This window comes from Vicugna pacos, chromosome 25, assembly GCF_048564905.1.
Source record: "Vicugna pacos chromosome 25, VicPac4, whole genome shotgun sequence".
NCBI lineage: Eukaryota > Metazoa > Chordata > Mammalia > Artiodactyla > Camelidae > Vicugna > Vicugna pacos.
In genome coordinates this window covers 39670185-39689136 of record NC_133011.1, presented here as the reverse complement: position 1 = coordinate 39689136, position 18952 = coordinate 39670185, and the positions used below count along the sequence as shown (strand labels likewise).

Below are 18952 nucleotides of genomic sequence, written 5' to 3'. Positions count from 1 at the left end.
AACACGGGTGTGGAAATACCTCTTAGAGACCCCGCTTTCAATTCTTTGGGGTATTTACCTGGAAGTGGAATTGCTGGGTCATAAGATAATTCTATTTTTAACTTTTTGAGGAATCACCATAATGTTTTCCACAGCCGCTGTACCAATTTTCACTCCTACCACCACTGTACAAGGTTTCCAGTTTCTCCACATCTTCACCAACACTTGTTACTTTCTGGTTTTGTGACAGTAGCGGTCATGATGTTTGCAAGGTGGTGTTTCATTGCAGTTTCAATTTGCATTTCTCCAGTGATTAGTGATGTTGGGCATCCTTTCATGTTCTTATTGGCCATTCATGTATCTTTTTCAGAGAAATGTCTAGTCCAGTTTTCCACCCATTTTTCAATTGGGCTGTTTGGTTTTTCTATTGTTGAGTTTTAGGAGTTCTCTATATATTCTGGATATTAATCCCTCATCAGATGTATGATCTGCAAATACTTTCTCCCATTCTGGGGGCTGCCTTTCTACTCCATGGATAGTATCTTTTGATGTACAAATTATGAAAAGTTTTATTAAGTCACATTTGTCAATTTTTTTCTTCTGTTGCCTGCTTTTTGGTGTCAAAGAAGTCACGGCCAAGTCCCATGTCCTCATGCTTTTGTCCTATGTTTTCCTCTAAGTTCTACAGTTGTAGGTTTTACATTCAGATCTTTGATCCCTTCTGAGTTAATTTTGTGTGTGGTGTGAGGTAGGGGCCCAACTCCGTTCTTTTGCAGATGGACGTCCAGCGTTCCCAGCTCCATGTGTGAAAGACTGTCCTTCCCCCACTGAATGGCCTTAGTGCCCTTGTTGAAAATCATCTGACCACACACAGGAGAGTCTGTTTCTGGGCTCTCTGTTCTATTCCTTTGGGCTACATGCCTGCCCCTGTGCCAGCACCACACTGGTTTGATTACTGTAGCTTTGTAGTTAAGTTCTGAAATCAGGAAGCGTGGGTCCTCCCACTTTGTTCTTTTTGGGGAATGTTTTTGCCATTCACAGTCCTTTGAGATTCCTTATGAATTTCAGGATGGGCTTTTCTATTTCTGCAGAAAATATCATTGGGATTTTGCTAGAGACTGCAACAGCTACTTATTTTTAAAGAAAAGGCTGTATTTCCATTTTATGTTGCTCTCAAGAGCTCAACGAGCAGAGGAGTGACTCTCGGAGGTCCCCCTGATAGAGTGGTCGGTTGGGCCTCACCAGGCCCCCAGGCCCCTTGCCATCCTCACACAGCGGAAACTGAACCGGGGCAGCTTGCGGACGACACAGGCAGGGCCTTTGGGAGGGATCAGGCTGTGACGGGGAGCCCTGGGGAATGGGATTAGTGCCCTCAGGAAGGAAATCCCAGGGAGCTCCCTCACCCCTTCTGTCAGGTGAGGACTCGGGGGAAGCAGGCTCTCACCAGGCACTGAATCTTCCAGCACCCTGATCTTAGGACTCCCAGCCTCCAGAACCATGAGGAACAGGCCTGCTGTCTGTAAGCCATCCAGCCTGTGGCGTTCTGTCACAAAGGCCTGGGCAGACTAAGCAGCTCTCTCTGCCACTCTTCTCGAGGCCACTTCCCACCCACTGGCCTGACAGTCTCTGTGAAGCAGCCTGTTTGTCCCTGTGTCCACCTCTTCCATGCTGAGCCTCAGCCAACAGGAGTGAGGCCCGCCACCACCCAGGAGCACAGACCAGGTCCAGCTGCTGGAGAGCAAAGGTGCCCCAGTGCCCCGGGCGGCAGCAGAAGCCGCCAGAAGCTGATATCCACAAAGTATCGCGGGCTTTCAAGCTGCTGCCCCACCTTTGAGGACCAGATGGAGTGTTTAGCTCTTTTCTGTGGGCCCACATCTTTTTGGAGAGAGACTCAATCGGCTAAGATGCAGCCGATACAGTATAGTTATGAAGAAGCACAAGTGAGGGGCAGAAGCCCCCGGTCACAGAGTGTGGACGAGGCGGCAGAGGCAGAGGGTGCCCAACAAGGGTTATGCTCTAAGGACAGCTCCCAACAACACACGTTTACTATAAACATAAGGAACTTTGCTTATAAAGCTGGTTAAAGAAACTAAAAAGGCTAAAAAGAGGGTAAAGTCATAAATGACATAGAAAATAACAAGTTTTCATGAAGCAGACTTCAATTTTGCTGTGAACTGCTAAAAATAACAAACCTTCTTTCAGCCACCTTTCCTCTTTGTTGGCCATTCCTTCAAACAGCTAGGGCAGCCCTAATCTCCGTCCGCCAGTCAGACATGGACTTCAGCATGGCCCGCCCCGACGCCCAGCAGGGGCACTGCGAGTCCAAAGGGGAGCCGCGGTGGACATGCCCTTCCTGGCTAATCTGTGAACCGGGCCTCCCTACCCACAGCCCTGTAGCAGTCCCAGCCTTCAGTGCAACCTGCAAAGGCCAAGAACAGCAGGACAGCCGGGGGGGAAGGAGTACCCTCTGCACGAAGGGAGACGTCCTAGGGCCACAGCAGGACTGGGCTCTCTCCCCCAGGAGGTGGCAGCTGCAGAGGGGAGCGAACACACTGCAGAGAGAGCCCCTTTTAGTCATCAAAGTGTCAAATAAAACAAAAAGAAAAGTGATCTTTTGAGACTGCAAGTCTCCTTTCCTTCCAGGAATGGGCCTAAACCACGCCCTGAGGAAAACTGAAAGGCTGCAGGATTATTTCCTACGACAGGGAGTTGTCAGTGTCACAGGAGCCTGGAGCCAGGGCCCTGGAGAAAGGCAGCTGGCAGGAGCCTCTTCTGCGATGGGTGGGCGCTCAGCCACCTCTGCAGGGCCGGGCTCCGCAGAGCCGAAGAGGAAGCCTGCGAGTGGCCGCGCCCACCTGCTGGCAGTCTGCAGGAGCGCTGGGAGCCCAGGCCCAGGCTGCCGGGCACAGCCCCTCCCCAAGGCCTGTCCACGGGCTCCAGCGACTGCTGATGCCAGTGGCCTTCTCTCGCTGGCAGGGACAGCCATGTAGTCTCTGGCAGGAGAGTGAAAGGGGACAGCAGCACCGGGCCTGCGAGCGAGCGGCTGGACCCTGTGGTGCTGACCACCCGGTCTCTCTCTATGGGACTGGCCCCCAGGCCACAGGGCAGCTCGTCTACCCTGGACATGCTGGCCTCAAGGGAGCCTGGACTTGCAGGTGCTGCTTTCTGCCCACAGCAGCCCGGCTGGTCGGCTCCACACCCACCAGACCCTGCATGTCCCACCCACAGACTCCTCCCCACAGCCCCCGCAGCCCCCGCAGCCCCCATAGCCCTGCCCTGGAAGGGCAGGGATACCTTGTCATGCTGCCGCAGGTGCTCCTCACAGGCGCCGAGTGCCTCCTCAGGCTGAGACTCTCCAAGGGCACACAGGGAGCCACACACCTGCTCCTGCACCAGAGGGTCCTTGTCAGTGATGGCGTCCAGCAGGACTGTGGCCAGCTCTGCACGAAAAAGCCCGGTGTGGGTGCTCAGGCCCAGCACTGACGCCACCACCGTCATGCTCAGCCTCTGAGTCCTCGGACCCCGGCCACTTCGCATGCCTCAGGGCCCCACCAACTGGGCCACTTCGCACACCTCAGCCACGCACACCTGACCTAGTCTCGTAACCCACTCCCTCCTTCCACTTCACTTGCCAGGGTCTCTAGGACCCAAGGGCCGCCTGCTCTGAGGTCACTCCCCTCACCTCTACCCAGACCTTACAACCCAGGCTGTGTTTGCTCCATGTCTGCTGCCCCTGCTGGACAGGAGCTCCTATGAAAGGCAGAGGGTAAAGGCTCAGGGTTCCTGGGAAGCTGCCTCCAAGGTGGTCCTCTGGCCCACACTTTGCTCTATGCTTGCTGGGCGGCATGCCAGTCCCACCAGCAGCTCTTGAAGACCCCTCCTCATCACCCCAGACTCTCCCACTCGGAGCCAGGCCTCTTCTGCCTCACACCCCATGGAAGGACCCCACCATCCTCGGTGTGCTGAGAGCTCAGGGCTCGGTGCCTGGCAGCGGCCTGCAGAGCCTCCCTCACCCCTGGGGATGGAGTCCTGTGGGGCAGGGACACAGCTCCCCGGCCTCCGCTCTGCCATGGGCCACACCCTCAGCAAACAGCTGGCCCTGGCTGGGGGAAGACTGGCCAGGCAGAGGGGATGCTGGCCGTAGGGCTTTTGGAGGAAGGGACGAAGGCACAGGGACTCTCCCACGTGGAGCACGAAGCCATGTGTGCTAAGCAAAGGCTGTCCCCCACACCAGACTGAGCCTGTGGCCGAATTTGCCACCTCTGTGTCAGCATCTGCATAAACAGTGCTCTGTTTTCTTTTTTTTTTTTTAATGAAAACTTGAGAAAGTGTTCGTGCACTGTCATTCCTTCAAACCCCATTTACTCAATGCCACAGGCTCCTCTGCATCCCAAACTCAAGAGCCAGCAGGTGTGACATGGAGGCCGCCTGAGAGCCCCGCACTTACTCTTCACACGTGACTCGCCCATCACTGTGGTCTCGGCTTCCGCTCGCCCGGTGTGAACATGGACAGCTCTTCTCAAACCTGGAGCAACCAAAACGCTGCCTTTAATGCATAAGCCTCTTCCATGTACGGGCAGGTACTATACTATGTGTGTGTAAAACACAAGATTCAAATGACTCTGTTCTGGGGCAACTGTCTCTGCCACACTTTGGCTCAACCACTCTCGGAGGACAAAGGACTACCTCCCAGCGCCCAGTAGCCCCGCCAGCACACGGACAGCCCACAGGGCCATCCCAGATGCCCCGCGGTAGCCTGGGCAAGTGTGGTCACTATGTCCACCGACAGCACCTTCCTGCCCTCCGTGAAGGGCAGAGGGCGGACACAGGGCCTAGTGTTGCTGCCAGTCTGTGCAGAGCAGGAACACCTCTCCCTGAGGACAAGGACAAGGGCCTCGACTGCTGCGGGGCCAGGACTCCCCACACCTAAGAATCCCAGCACAGGATTCAGTGAGCCTCCTGCCGGCGGAGAGAGCCTGGCCGGGCAGCACAGGGACCCAGCGGGCTTGCTGGCATCTGAAACCAACCATGCAAACAGCCCACGGGATTCGAGAGCTACAGCTTTCAAACACCCCAAGCCTCGAAGCTCCACTTGCAACAGACAGACCCAAAGAATAGAGCCCATGAAATGTGCAAACACCCCCCCTCTTCACCATGTGGCCACACTCTCTGAGGACCTGACTGTGTTCACACTTATGTCCTGCCTGCTGCAGCGCACTGCCCTTCGCCCGCCCACAGGACGGTGGAGATGGTAAAGGAGCGCTGCCATGATCTGCTCCCAAGCATGCAGGACATGTTCACATGGCTGTGGACACACAGGAAGGAGGCAGAGTGAGAAGTCATGTGATTCCTGGGAGGCGGCAGAATTAAAAAGAAGTGAGAATTCTAGGTCAGGAAGGCAGACTGGTCCCAAGCATTCACCTATCCCACCAAAACCTCAATGAAATGACAGAAAAGATGCATGTTTTAAAGGAATAAACACAAAAGAGCACTAGAACATAGGGAAAGATAAAATTAGCAGCCTGGAAGTTTCCAGGTGTTCCAGTTGGACAGAAAGCAAACAGAGAAGACAGGCTAGAAGACAGCGATGCCAGCAAGGTGTTTCCCTTCCTTCCTGGAGCATCTAAAACAACCAGGAAAACAAGAATAAAACACATATTCCAATGGCAGCAGAGCAAGACGGCAGCAAGAAATCGCAAAGCCCAAAAAGATGAAGGGCTGAGGTGCGCTGGCAGCCGGCTCAGGAGGAACTGCAGAGCAGCTCTCAGAGGCAGGCACAGCCTCACGTGGAACCCAGGTCCCGAGCTCCCAGAGCCCATCGAGTCCACACGGAAGCAGCCCACTCCTGGGCAGAGGCTTTGCCCTGTGAAAAGCCACAGCTGCCTCTCTCCACGGCCTCAGGAAACCAGCTCCAACTCTGCAGGTCTGGAACACCCTTCACCCAAGTGCACCCAGCTCAATGGGAGCAAACAAAAAGAAACTAACGTAAGAGACGTCAGCTCCCAGCCTGGTGGGGAAAAATGGACCGACCTGCCATTCCGACCAAATCAACCCAAACTGGACAAAACACGTGAAACCGTGGTTCTCAAGGAGATGGACATCAGGAAACAAAGGAAGGGGAACCCTGAGGTCACTTCAGCTCACCCCCTGGAGGCCGCACCCAGCTGAGAAGGGCTTGGGAGGCCCGGCAACACGCCTGTGTCATGGACATGGTCTAGAAGCATCTCTGGAGACCTGGGTCCTGCTGGAGTTGGCAGCTCTAGGAACATAGTAAACTCCAGAGATTGGCAGAGGGTCCCCTGGACACACAGTTGATTTACTGGCCAGCACTGGGCAGCAGAATAATGTCCCCAAAGATGCCCACGCCCTCATTCCCAGACCCTGAATATGTGATCTTACTTGGCAAATGGACTTACCAACCCTGAGATGGAGAGGTTACCCCGGATCATGAGGGTGAGACCAGCCTCATCACATGAGTTCTGAAGAGAAGAGAGCCTTTCCCAGCTGGGTCACAGAGATGAGATGGAAGAAGTGGGAGAAAATCAAAGCTCGGGAAGGACTCAAGCCACTGTGGCTGGCTTTGAAGATGGAGGAAGGCAGCTCTGAGCCAAGGAATGTGGGTCACTCATAGAAGGTGGGAACAATTCTCAGCTTACAGTCAGCAAGAAAACAGGGACTTCAGTCCTACAGCCACAAAGAACCAAATTCTGCCAACAAACTGAAACAGTAGAAAACAGATCCTCCCCAGAGCTCCCAGAAAGGAGCACAGTCCTGCCAACCCCTGATTTTAGCCCAGTGAGATCCACGTCAGACTTCTGACCTCAAGAACTTAAAGATAATGAATGTCTGTTGTTTAAGCCACTAAGTGTGTGGTAATTTGTTACAGCAGCAATAGAAAACCAGTACAAACACTGGGTTTGAGAAGAAACTCCCTGAGGCCAAGGAAGGAGCCACCAAAAGGATTAGCAGAACACAATCCCCAGAGCTCACCAGGGGCCAGGAGCGGGTCTGCTCCCAGCCCCGGCAGCCAGGAGGGACATCCCAACTCACAGGGCAATGGGAAGCTCACTCAGTAAAGAAGTAAAATTAGCCCTAGAAGAAATACTATTCTGGTCTCAGCCAACAAAGCTAAAAAGCAAGACCTACAAGGATCAAACGGTTCTCCAGTAACTTAGTCACAACCCAGAACAAAGCTCAGGAATAGTAACAGGAACACAGAGGCATCCAGCGCTGACAAAGTGAGACAGTGATGTCCGGCATCCAGTCAGAAACTACCAAGCATGCAAAGCAGGAAGAAGACACAGCCCACAGCCTCCACCGTGACAAAGGGTCACCTGGTACAAACTGACTCAGAAATGGCACAGAGGAAAGAATTAGTAAACAAGGACATTTAGACAATTAGTATAATTGAATTTCATATATTCAAGAAACCCCAGGAGAGACTGAACATGTTAATACAAAGAGGTTAAAGTAAATGATGGGGAAAGAAAAATGAGGCTGACACTAGTCATAAAAAGCTAGAATGACTATATTAATAATAGACACTGCAGATTTCAGAGGCATAACAATTCTAAATATTTATGCACCTAATAACAGAGCTTCAAAATACACAAAGCCAAAAGTAATAAAGATGCCAGGAGAAACAGACTAATTCAAAATGCAGCGGAGATTCCAACTCCCTCTCTCTGTAATTGTTAGAACAAATGTACAGCAAACCAGTAAGGGAAGACCTGAACAGCGCTGTCCACCAGCCTACGTGAGTCGTATTTACAGAACACTACATTCATTATCAGTAGAACATGTATATTCTTCCAAAAGCACATGAAGCATTTACCAAGACTGATCAAGTCTCAATAAATTTAAAAGAATTCAAGTCATACAGAGTATGTTCTCTGACTACAGCGGAATTCAATTTGAAATTAGTAAGAGGAAGCTATCTGAGAACTCTCCAAGTATTTAGAAACTACTTAACATGTTTCAAAATAATGCATGAGTCAAAAAAGAAAAAAAATTTTAAATGAGATTAGAAAGCATTTTGAAGGGAAAGAAAATGAAGACATATCAAAATTTGTGGGAAATTTATAGCACTAATGTCTGTATTAGGAAAGTAGAGTGACACTGTGAATCTGAATAAAAGAAACCTCATTTAACAGGGAGCGGGGAGGCTCCCACGCATTACCGCTCCAGGCGAATTACAGACCCACAGGAAGAGACAGGACCTGCATTCCCAGCAGGCAGGTGTCTCCACTTTAGGAGCCTGGCAGGAGGAGGAAGATCTCTCCCTGCCCAGCAACAAGCCCAGACAACGGGAACCCTCGCAACTCAGACAATGGAAAGCCATCACCATCCTAAATTCTCACTTTCCTCCAAAGGACTTTCTTCAAAGCAGCCCCTTTCAACTTCCTCCTGCTCTCTATAAAGTGACTTTCTTTCCTTTGTTTGCTGGACTTGCCTATAGTTTTTGCTATAGCCTGGTTGTCACAGATTGAAATTCTCTGCTACTCCCAAATAAACACATTTTGCTGGTAAAATAACTGTTTTTGTTTGAAGGTCAACAATATCAACTTCCACCTGAAGAAACTAGACATTCAAATGAAGCAAAAGAAAAGAAATAATAAATATCATTATGTAAATTAAAGAAATAGAAAACAGAGAATAGAAAAAAAATCAAACTACCGAAGTTTAGTTATTTGAGAAGATCCATAAATTTGATAACCTCCAGCCTGACTGATTAAGAAAAAAAGAAAAAACAAATTACCAATCTTAAGAATGAGAACAGTGACATCATTACAGATTCTACAGATTTTAAAAGGATAATAAGAATATATTCTGAAAAACTTTTTGCCAGAAAATTGGATAACTTAAAATAGACAAGTCAATTGTACCTCAAAAATTATAAAAATTTAAAAATGAAAGAAATAGGCAAGTTCCTCGAATGACAAACTACCAAAGCTCACTCAAGAAGTAACAGGTAATCTAAACAGCCCTGTATCTAAGAAAGAAACTGAACTTATAGTTAAAAGCCTCCCCACCAAGAAAACCCCAGGGCGAGATGACTTCCCAGGGGAATTCCAGCAAACACTTACGGAAGAAATAATACCAACGCCACAAAAATTCTTCCCGGAAAACTGAAAACAAGGAGCACTTACCAACGGATTCTTTAAGGCCAGCACCACTCTGATAACAAAACCAGACAAAGATATTAAAAACAGTGAAAAATACAGACCAATATTCCTCATAGACACAAATGCAAAATTTCTTAACAATATTTTATCAAATCATATGCAACAATATGTGAAACGATAATACACTATGACCAAATGGGGTTTATCCTATGAACACAAGGTTGCTGGAGTATTTTTAAGTGCAGTCAATGTAAATCATATTAACAGACCAAAGAAGAAAAACCATATAATCATCTCAATAAAAGCAAAAAAAGCATGTGTCACGATCCAACATCTACTTATAATAAAAATGATCAGCAAACAGGAATAGAAGGGAACTCCCACAACCCGATCAAGAGCACCTAAGGAAAACCTGAAGGGACATCATCCTTAATGGTAAAAGACTAACTGCTACCCCTGCAAGATGGAGAACAAGGCAAGGATGTCTGCTCTCACCACTTCTATTCACTCTCCTACTGGAGGCTCTAGCCTAGGCAATCAGGTAAGCATAAAATAATATAAAGCATTCAAAGTGAAAAAGAGGAAAAACTGCTGTATTCACAGGTGATGTGATCATCTCTGCAGAAAATCTGACGGAATCTACAACTGGAACCAGATCAGTAAGTCAGCCAGTGAGGTCACAGGATATAAACTTAATGTTAGGTTGACGGTATAGCTCAGTGGTAGGGTGCATGCTTAGCACACACAAGGTCCTGTGCTCAATCCCCAGCACCTCCATTTAAAAAATAATAATAATAAATGAAGTTAATATTCAAAAATCAATTGCATTTCCATATACTAACAACAATCAAAAATTTAACAAGCTGTACCCTTTGCCATTGAGCAAAAATAGTATGAAATATTTAGGGATAAATTCGACAAAAGATGGACAATACAGTAAAACTATCAAACAGCGCTAAGAGATATTAAAGAAAAGTTAAATAAATGGAGAAAAATACTGCACAAGGATATCAATTTTTCCCAAGTGGATTTACAGACTGAATGCATTCCCAATCAAAATCCTAGCAGGCTTTTTGTAGAAATTGACAGAGTGATTCTAAAATTCATACAGAAATGTAAAGGACCTAGAATAGCCAAGACAACTCTGAAGCAAAACAAGGCACAATTGGAGGACTTACATTTGTAAGTCCTGACTCCAAGACTTATTAGACCAACTGATTTCCAACAAAAGTACAAAGGCGACTGAGTGCAGCAGGGACAGTCTTTCAACAAATAGTAGTGAACAACTGGATGTCCACACGAAAAAGTAAACTCCAGTCTATAGCTCACACCATACACAAAATCTCAAATGATTCACAGATCTACATGTAGAACTTAAAACTATAAAACTTCCAGAAAGAAACATAGAAGCAAGTCTCCATGACTGACACCAAAAGCAAAATCTACAAAAGAGAAACCTGATAAACTGAAATTCCTCCGAGAACTGCTCTTTGAATACACAGTGACACGAGTGGCAACTGGACAGTGACGGACACATGGTGATGCGAGTGACAACTGAACAGTGACAGACACATGGTGATAAACGGCAGGCCCTCCGTCGTCCCCCTCCTTGCCCCCTTCGACCCTTCCTACTGGGCAGCAGGTGGCCTGCTCCCTCACTGAGAGTCTCCCCTGGTGGCCACCTCACCTAACCCTCACTCTCTGGCCACTTCCCCTACGCTGATGCGCTGCTCTTTGTCACACGCAGGTCACATCATGCCCACCACTGCGCAGCAGTCTCCACTGCTGCCCCGGAATCCAGCCTCTGCCCACCAGCCTGCACGCTCATGCTCACCCCAACCTCAGTGTGGCGTAAAGTAAACAAAAGATAAAACAGGCAAGTCATTCATGATAGATAGGACAAGAGGCGCATCTGTCTCATATTAACATGCAAAGGGGCCCGTCCACGTCAGCAAGATGCACAGCAACGCGGGCAGCGCGCAGGCACCGGGCTCTCCCTGCGTCCCCAGCGGGAGGCCTGGGCGGAGGCCCGGCGCACAGCTGCCCTCCGCCGGCACCAGACGCCGCCAGTGCTGTGGGCCCATGCAGGTGGGGACAGCCAGTGGAGCCCAAATGGTCACTCTTCACGACAGGATCACCCACCTCCCGACACCCTCCTGCAGGAGGCCTCAAGTGAGGGCAACAGCCATGTATGAACAACACTTACATCTACCAGGGATCTGGTTAGACTTTTTAAAAGACAAGCATGGGGAGAGGCAGTAGCCAGGGAAGTATCAGCCACGGTGGAAGAGCTAGGCTTCACCGGTTCGGTAAGAGTCCCTCTGCGGCCCCCGCCTGGGCCAGGCAGTTGGTCTGTGGGCTGATGACACACCGGGGTGGCAGCACAGACCCTGCTCCCTGTGGAGTGGACAGACAAATCTGTGAGTGCTCCACAGGGGAAGGGGATGCAAAGAGAGGGAAGGGTCTGGAAGGCCCCCTGCCTCCCTCAGGAAGCACTTAGAGGTACCATCTCCTTTCACCTGCAGGGCCAGGCAGGTCTGAGAGCAGCTGTTAGCAGCTGGGAAGCAGTGGAGCAGGACTCAAGCAGGACTGGCTCCAAGCACTCCCTCCACGCCCACCCATGATGCCCATGAGCACAGGTCACAGAGCAGGGTGACCGTACACACTGTAGGCCAGTGAGGAAGCCTCCCCCTCCTCCTCACCTGTACTCAGTCAGCATTCACTCAACTGCACTGAACAAATGCCCACGTGCTGCCGCCCCAGCCCACAGAGCCCCTGGCCTGAAAGGGCCACGCGTACAACAGCTGCCACATGGACGGGCACAGGCAGAGAAAGGTGCGGGGCCAACCTTACTGAGCTGGAGGGGTCAGAGACCATGAGGGCCACACCCCCAGCCCAGAGGCAGCCTGTCCAGAGAGTGTGTTAAGGGAAACTGGGAAGTCAGGACACCATGGGGGTCATAGGAATGTCCCACCCAGGCACGAGGCCCAAACACGAGGCCCAGGGGCCTTCCTTCCTAGCACAGGAGCCAAAGAATCAACTCCCAGAGTCACTGACAAAAACAGGGCAGATGACCAAGCAGACAGCCCACACAGCTCACAGTCCCTTGAGAATCCAAGTTCCCAACATAAGCCACACCAAGCTATGTCCCCCCAACCAGGTGCCTCCAGTGAAGAGGGCACCTTCCTCATGACGTCCAGCAGCCAGCTTTCCCTGAGCACTGGCCAGGAGCCTTCCTGGAGTCCCTACCCGAGCAGATCAAGCAGCTCAGCTCCATGAAGGGGCTGATCACAGATGGGCAACAACCCAGCTGCTTCCCTGGGCCTCAGTGGACTCTGGGTCTGAACCAAGCGCAGACACCTGCTTCCAGGCATGTGAGCCAGCTGTGAACTTGAGAAAGCAAGCAAGTGCCCCACGGTTCCACCTCAGGTCCACCAGTGATCCTCAGCCAAGACGTTGGTTTCAAGGTAACCAACTCAGCTCAACTCCAGGTCATTCCATGCTGTCACCAAGAGAGACCAAAAACGCATGCTCACTTGAGCCACAATAGCCGAGGCCTGGGAACCAGGATCCTGCTGACAACAGCGTCCCCAGGCCCCTTGGCTGTCTGGACCGCAGGGCAACTACATCACAATCACGCCACCGGCCAAGTGGCCCACAACTGATGCTTCTCAGGTGGGTCTCCTGGGGCCCCGTGCCTGCCAGCCCCCTACATCTGGGCCATCATCACCACTCAACCCAAAGGCTCTAACACTCAATCCACCAACTTCACCCCTGACTTCTCTCAGGTCCCTGACTCACCTGCCTCTTTTCCTATGTCATCATGCCCCCAGCTACCTGGGTCCGAAGTCAGCATCACTCCCTCCTGTTCCTCCGTCTCCCTCCCCACACCCTACAGTCACTCACTGACCCCCTTCTTCTCCACCTCTACCTTCATCCCTTTCCAAAGTGGTCACTGCCCCCAGGACTGTCTCCTCAAAGCCAGCTTCCACCCTAATCCCACCTATCCCCCCACCCCAGACAGCCACTCCAGCTTATACCCCCCAGCACCCTCTGCCCCCACACCCCCTTATGCCTCATTGCACTTGAGCTTATCAGTCACCCAGTCCCGACCCTGGCAAAGGGGACCCTCTTAAGTATGCAGGTTGGAACTGCCTGTGCACACAGAGCCCTTTTCTCAGACCCCAGCACTGCACTGCAGCTATGCTGGTGCTGCAGGAAAATCAGAACCCAAAATTGGGCCTAGGAGGCCAGGGACTGTGGGCCAGCCCTGGCCTAGCACCAGCTAGGTCTCACCTTGACTGAGGGTTGGACTTCCTGCAGCCCCTTCCAGCTTTACCACCTACATTACACGACCAGAAATCCTCAGGACTTTGGACAAATTACCTCCCTGCTCTGGACTGCCTCCTCCTCTAATGTCAAAGAGAAAATGAGAAGCATAGGTCGGCCTCTGCTCTTTGGGACTAGGCTTAGCTTCCCATGGAGGTGACCCCTGAAGTGCCTGCTGGGGGAGCAGGAACGTGGACCACACGCCTCCGGAAAGTGACAGGCACTAGGACTGGCGACCCAGTGCCCCCCAGGGAGGGGGTGGGCACAGGGGACCAGGTACCTTGAGCCCCACCCTGGGAGGGGCAGGCGGGGCGGAGGGGTAGGGATGGGTAATCTGAGCCCCACCCTGGAAAGGGTTGGGCAGGGGGACTAGGCGCCCCGCGTCCCACCCTGGGAGGGGACGGACTCGGGGACCAGGCGTCAGGAAGAATGTGACCGGCTAGGCTCCCAGGCCTCTCTTCCGGGTTGTGACGCGGCAGATCCCGCTCCGCGCGGGGCTGGACGCACCTGAGCCCAGGGAAGGGGCGGGCTCGGCCCCGCGACGCCGGGACCCTCCCTTTGCTCGCCGGGTGACCTTGGAGAGGCGCCCCCTGACTCGGCTTCCCACGCGGCCTAGCCAAGGGGGCGGCCCAAGGGTCTGCGACCCAGGCTCCCCCGAGGGGCACCTCCCCGAGAGAGCACAGCCGTCCCCTGGCCCCCTGGCCCCGGCCCCCAGATCCCAACCGCCGTTTACCTGAGGGGCCGCCGCAGTAGCTGCCGGGGAGCCGCCCTCCCGCCTGCCGTGGACCGGGGCGGGCGGGGCCACGCGACGAGCCCGACCCGCCGCCCTCCGCCAACCGCGGCCCGGCTTGCGGCCGTCCGGCCCCGCCCCCACCCGATCTCCGAGCTCATTGGTCGGAGGGGCCTCCCTCTCGCTCTCTCCGCCCCGCCCACCGAACCCAAGAGAGCCGGAGTGCGCAAACTCCACCTCGTGCCCGGCCCCGCCCCCAGCCGCCCAGTGACCCGCACACCTGACCGTTGGGCGCGAGGACCGCCGCCGTGTGGGCCGCAAGGCGGGACTGGCCACTGCGCAGGCGCGGGAGCAGGCCCCCCCCCCCTTCCCATTCCGCTGTGTCCCGGTCCGTCACTTACACTCCACGATCCCCGCACACAGACCCCGCGCCACACACCGCGGGACGCACTGGGGACGTGGGTTCCGCCCGCCAAGGCGCCCAAAGCAGGTCCCCTCGCAAACACATACCTGTCCAGGTACACACGCCAGGTGCCCCCAATCTGGACACACACGGGCTCTGTCATGCCCTCTATCTCTCACTCATGAACACGCCCTGAACACCCAACAAACATCCCAGGGACCCCGAGGCCACCGTGTCCTTGCAAACAGGTACACACGTGCACCCGGGAGGCACACGTTCAGTCTGCTAACAGGCCGTGGGAATGAAGATGAGCAGGTGTCTGCATTCTGGACCTTGGAATCTGGAGGAGGCATATTATAAACAAGTAAACGACTAAAATCCACACGAAGTGCTCTGAGGGGTCGCAGCTAGAGGCTGAGAAAGGCAGAAGCTGAGAGAGGAGCCCGAGATGCGGGCAGAGACACACTGGCACGTGCAAAGCCCCAAGGCTAAAATTGCCTGGACATGTTTACAAACCAAAAAATCAAGGAGTGAGTGGTGTTTCAGAAGTTCAGGAAGTGAAAAGAGCGATTTGAGAAGTAAGTGGTCGGCAGCACTAACAGATGTGTGCAACTTGCTGGGACTGCGGAGAGCTGTGGGCTGGGGTGCAAGGAGGCAAAGTAGGGGCATAAGTTTAAACACTGGGGCGGGAGGTTTCAGCTCAGTGGCAGAGTGCATGCTTAGCATGCCCAAGGTCCTGGGCTCAATCCCCAGTACATCCCTTTAAAAAGAAGTAAATAAATAAAAGTAAACCTAATTACTCCCCCTTCCCCCCCAAAAAAGACAATATAAAAAGTAAATAAGTAAATATTAAACACCAGGGTAGGGTGGCAACTGAGTAGTGCCTGGGAGGTGGGGGCATTCTTTCACAGAGAAAGGCTTCAGCCTGTTTCTGTTGCAGGGATTCAAACCAAAAGAGAGAACTCGGATGGCGAAGGGAGTGCGGTCCTCAGCAGATGGTGTCTGGCCCCTCAGGAAGAGCCCCACCCCCACCCACCCCAGATTTCCCCACAGGCAGGAGGGGGAGGGGTGAGCCCAGGCATGTGGAAGTTGCCAGGGAAGGAGGCAGGAGGCCTTTTCCAAGCTCACACCTGGACCTGGACGGCTCATTCTCCCTTAGTTCCCATGGCCAGTGCCTAGCAAGCCCAGCTGGCTGGCCCTGCCCATCCCCAGCCTCAGCTCGGTTTCTTCACCCGCCAAGCAAACAAGCTGCCCCAGCACAGGTCACAGCCGTCTTTCAACTTTGATTAAATTCTGAAGGCTAATCTCCCTTCCACAACGGCAAGCTCTGTGAGAGAAAGGCCCGTCTGTGATTTGCTCCCAAGGGCGCAGCACCAAGCCCAGTACTTGGCAGGCACTCAGCGAAGCGCCGTGAAGTAGCTGGATGAGCCAGGGTGCAGAGGAAGAGGAAGGTGGACAGAGCTGGTGATCATTCTGGATCCTGCCTGTCATCTGCCCAGGCAACAGTCACTGGCTTCCAGTTGTGTTCTGATACTGGTGGGAGCCAGGAAAGTGAGGGGGGCACAGCACAGCCACCCTTGGCCGGAGCCCCATGGTTTTCCCTTTTGCTGCTCCAGCTTAGACATGGCACTCTCCAGCCTAAGTAACACCTGAGTAACTATCCCAAGTTAAAGCCCCTCCGCTTGAAATACCTGGAGCAGTTTCTATTTTCCTAAACCTCAAGTCAGCAACAAACCAATTAGTTTGTCCATATTGTCTATATTCCAGACAATTTGCCAGAACGGGGCTATAGGGGAGCAAGGGAGCATCAAACGCAAGCCCGCTCTCAAGAAGCTCACAATCCAGCGGGGATGAGATGTGTCTTACTCGTTCACGAGCGAGTACTCTGAGGCTCTCCCTGCACTGGGAGTAATACCTCACCCACCGTGAATCCCGGGGAGACAAGCCAAGCTCACAGCCACTGTGCATCCAGCTCACAGAAGAGATACCATGAATTTGGGCCCCATGTGTGCCATCTATAAAAGGGGTATCACTTGGTGGTGCTCAGATTTGAAATCCTGGGTGTGAACCGTCTACCACAGGACAGGCACATGGGGCATAACTGTGAACAAAAGCAGACTGCAGGAGGGGCGGCTGCAGCTCCTAGGACCGCTTTGAACAACACCTGGCCCATGGCAGGCACTCAGCAAACAGTAGGCGGCTACTCCCCAGCATAACAGCACCCACAGGACTCCAGGGCCCAGGAGACAGGAGGGGACATGTTGGCTCCTCCCTCCTGGAGCTGGAGGTTTGAGGTAGGCCCTTGCAGATCTTCGCTTGCCTGGGGAAATATCAAGTGTGCAGAGAGCTCCAGGGGAAAGCCTGAGCAGAAGCTTCACTCCCCAGCTGAGGAAGGCTGAGTGGCTCCCCCACATGCCAGCTTCTTTAAAGGCCCTTCATGGCCCAAGAGGCCTCACCCTGGCTCCAGCCCTTAGGGTTCTCACCATACCAAGTGGGACCCATGCAGGGCAGGAATGGTTCCAGCAAGATGTTTTCAGAGCAAGCAAGTCCTGGGGGACAGGACAGCCCCTTCAAGGGCACAATGCAGGTATGGCTCGAAAACCTGCCCCTGCTTTCCCAGACCCTGCCCTCCCCCAGGCCAGTTCATGCTTGTGTGGCTGGGTTAGCCTCCCACCCTGAGCTCTCAGCCCCAGTCCCAGCAAGAATTTAGAAACTGGGCAGCAGCCTTGAGGGGGTGTAACTGGCCTCCTGCAGCCCCATCACCCCTGCCCCTCTAACACAAGTCAGGCCTCAGCCGTGCCTCCCAACCCCCTCCCCAAGACCCTGCAGTGAACTGGACGGCCCCACCCTCTTCTGCAGTGCCCTGCCCTCCATGAAGGGCAGTGGCAGCAAAAACCGGACTAGAAAACCCTCATGGAGCAGATGCGTGAATGCAGGGACAAGGGCTACCTGCTCTCCTCCAAGAAGACTGGCTCTGGGGCCTTCCCCAAAGTCTGCCCGACCTATGCCATGCGAGAGCACATGTGGCACAACTCAAAGCTGGCCTCTAACCTGCGACGCAAACACTGTACCATGGTGAGGTCGGCCTGCCTCCTCCCCATGGGCCCCCCCTCTAGCCCAGCCCCAGTGGCCCCTGTCCTAACTCCACTCAGGCACCCCTCAGGGCCTCTGGCTCCCTCCTGGTCCCACAACCTCCCTGAGGGCCAAGCCTCCTGCAGGCTGATCACTCTCTGTTTCTGGACGCCCCGAACATATAAGTTCTTCGATGAGGGGGGTCAGTGCTGGCCCCCAAAGATGCTGCCAACCCTACCTGGCCCAGCCAAGTTCCACAGCGAGCACAAAGAACAGAGGCCCCTCACGCCGCATCCTGCCCCAAGGGGCTGTGGTCTCCCCACAGGGGCCACCCCCAATCCCTGCAAGCAGCTATCAAGGCCATCTCCACCTCTGAGGTCCCACAGGCTCTCCCGCTAGTTCCTGCCCGTGAGACCCTGTCACTCAGTGTTGCCTACAAGCACCTAAATGTGGTGGGAAGGGACCCCGGGGCCAACCTGTCCCCATCCTGCCCGCTCCAGGCTTGCACCCTTCCCCACCAGGGACCGTTATGATCGGGCCCAACCCCATCCTGAGACCCCAGTCCGGTGCCTGGACAGCCCCTCCTTGGGGCAACAGCAGGTGCAGGTGGGTGGGAGTCTGGCAGGTGCAAGAGACCTACCAGAACAGCCAGTGCTCCTACTTGGTACTGAGTGCCAGGGCCTGATCTGAGGCCTGCTCCAGCTGCAGCCCCAAGCGCACCTGGGCCTGCAGCAGGTGGCTAAGCACCACGCACGTACTCTTCTGCACCCTGCTCGGTTTGTACCAGGTATGACAGGCCCACGAGGATAGGCAGGTGAACAGCTCCTCAGCACCTCCCGCGCCCCACCCACCACCATCTGACGGTCCCACTGCAATTGGTTGCAGAGAAGCGGGAGGAGTCTCAGCTCTCAGCGTCTCTGGATAACACGGAGCCCAGCTCAGACTCAGATGCCCCAAGGCCCCTCCGGCAACTGCGGCGTCTGCAGCAACAGGGCACCCTACCCAATGGTGCCTCCATGCCTGAGCACCCTGGGGCTCGCCCCAGATGAGGTGGGGGCTCTGCCAGGCTGGTGCTCTGGGGCTTGGAGGCCAGTCGTGGGGCGCAGCGGGGTAGGTCCCTCCAGCATCCGCTGTTGCTGTGCTCCATGTCTGCCGCCCAGAGCCTGCCTGGGCACCACCTGTTAAACGAGGGTGTGCAGGCAGGCCAGGGTGAGGCCAGATGGAGCGTTTATTCTGTGGAGCCGAGGGTGTGGACTTCACAATACAGGAAGAGGGCCGCAGGCCTTGGGGCACCTCGAAAAGAGTCCACATACC

General features: G+C 53.6%; 1 protein-coding gene across 15 annotated transcripts in view; it reads right to left on the bottom strand.

Annotated features, from left to right (window-relative positions):
• MROH1 (maestro heat like repeat family member 1) overlaps positions 1–14290 on the bottom strand; it is a 65585-nt gene extending 51295 nt beyond the window's left edge. For 3 of the 15 annotated variants that reach the window (XM_072949988.1, XM_072949989.1, XM_072949990.1), the window contains exons 1-3: positions 6124–6146; positions 4427–4504; positions 3274–3419 (exon numbers count right to left, since the gene is read on the bottom strand). In XM_072949988.1, the coding sequence (XP_072806089.1) occupies positions 3274–3419; positions 4427–4448 (168 nt within the window). In that variant the 5' untranslated portion in view covers positions 4449–4504; positions 6124–6146. Of the gene's footprint in view, positions 1–3273; positions 3420–4426; positions 4505–6123; positions 6237–9128; positions 9157–11310; positions 11502–14166 lie in introns of those variants that run through there. The other 12 variants (XM_072949997.1, XM_072949998.1, XM_072949994.1 and 9 more) reach the window with 11 other exon arrangements.
• Positions 14291–18952: the final 4662 nt, after the last annotated feature.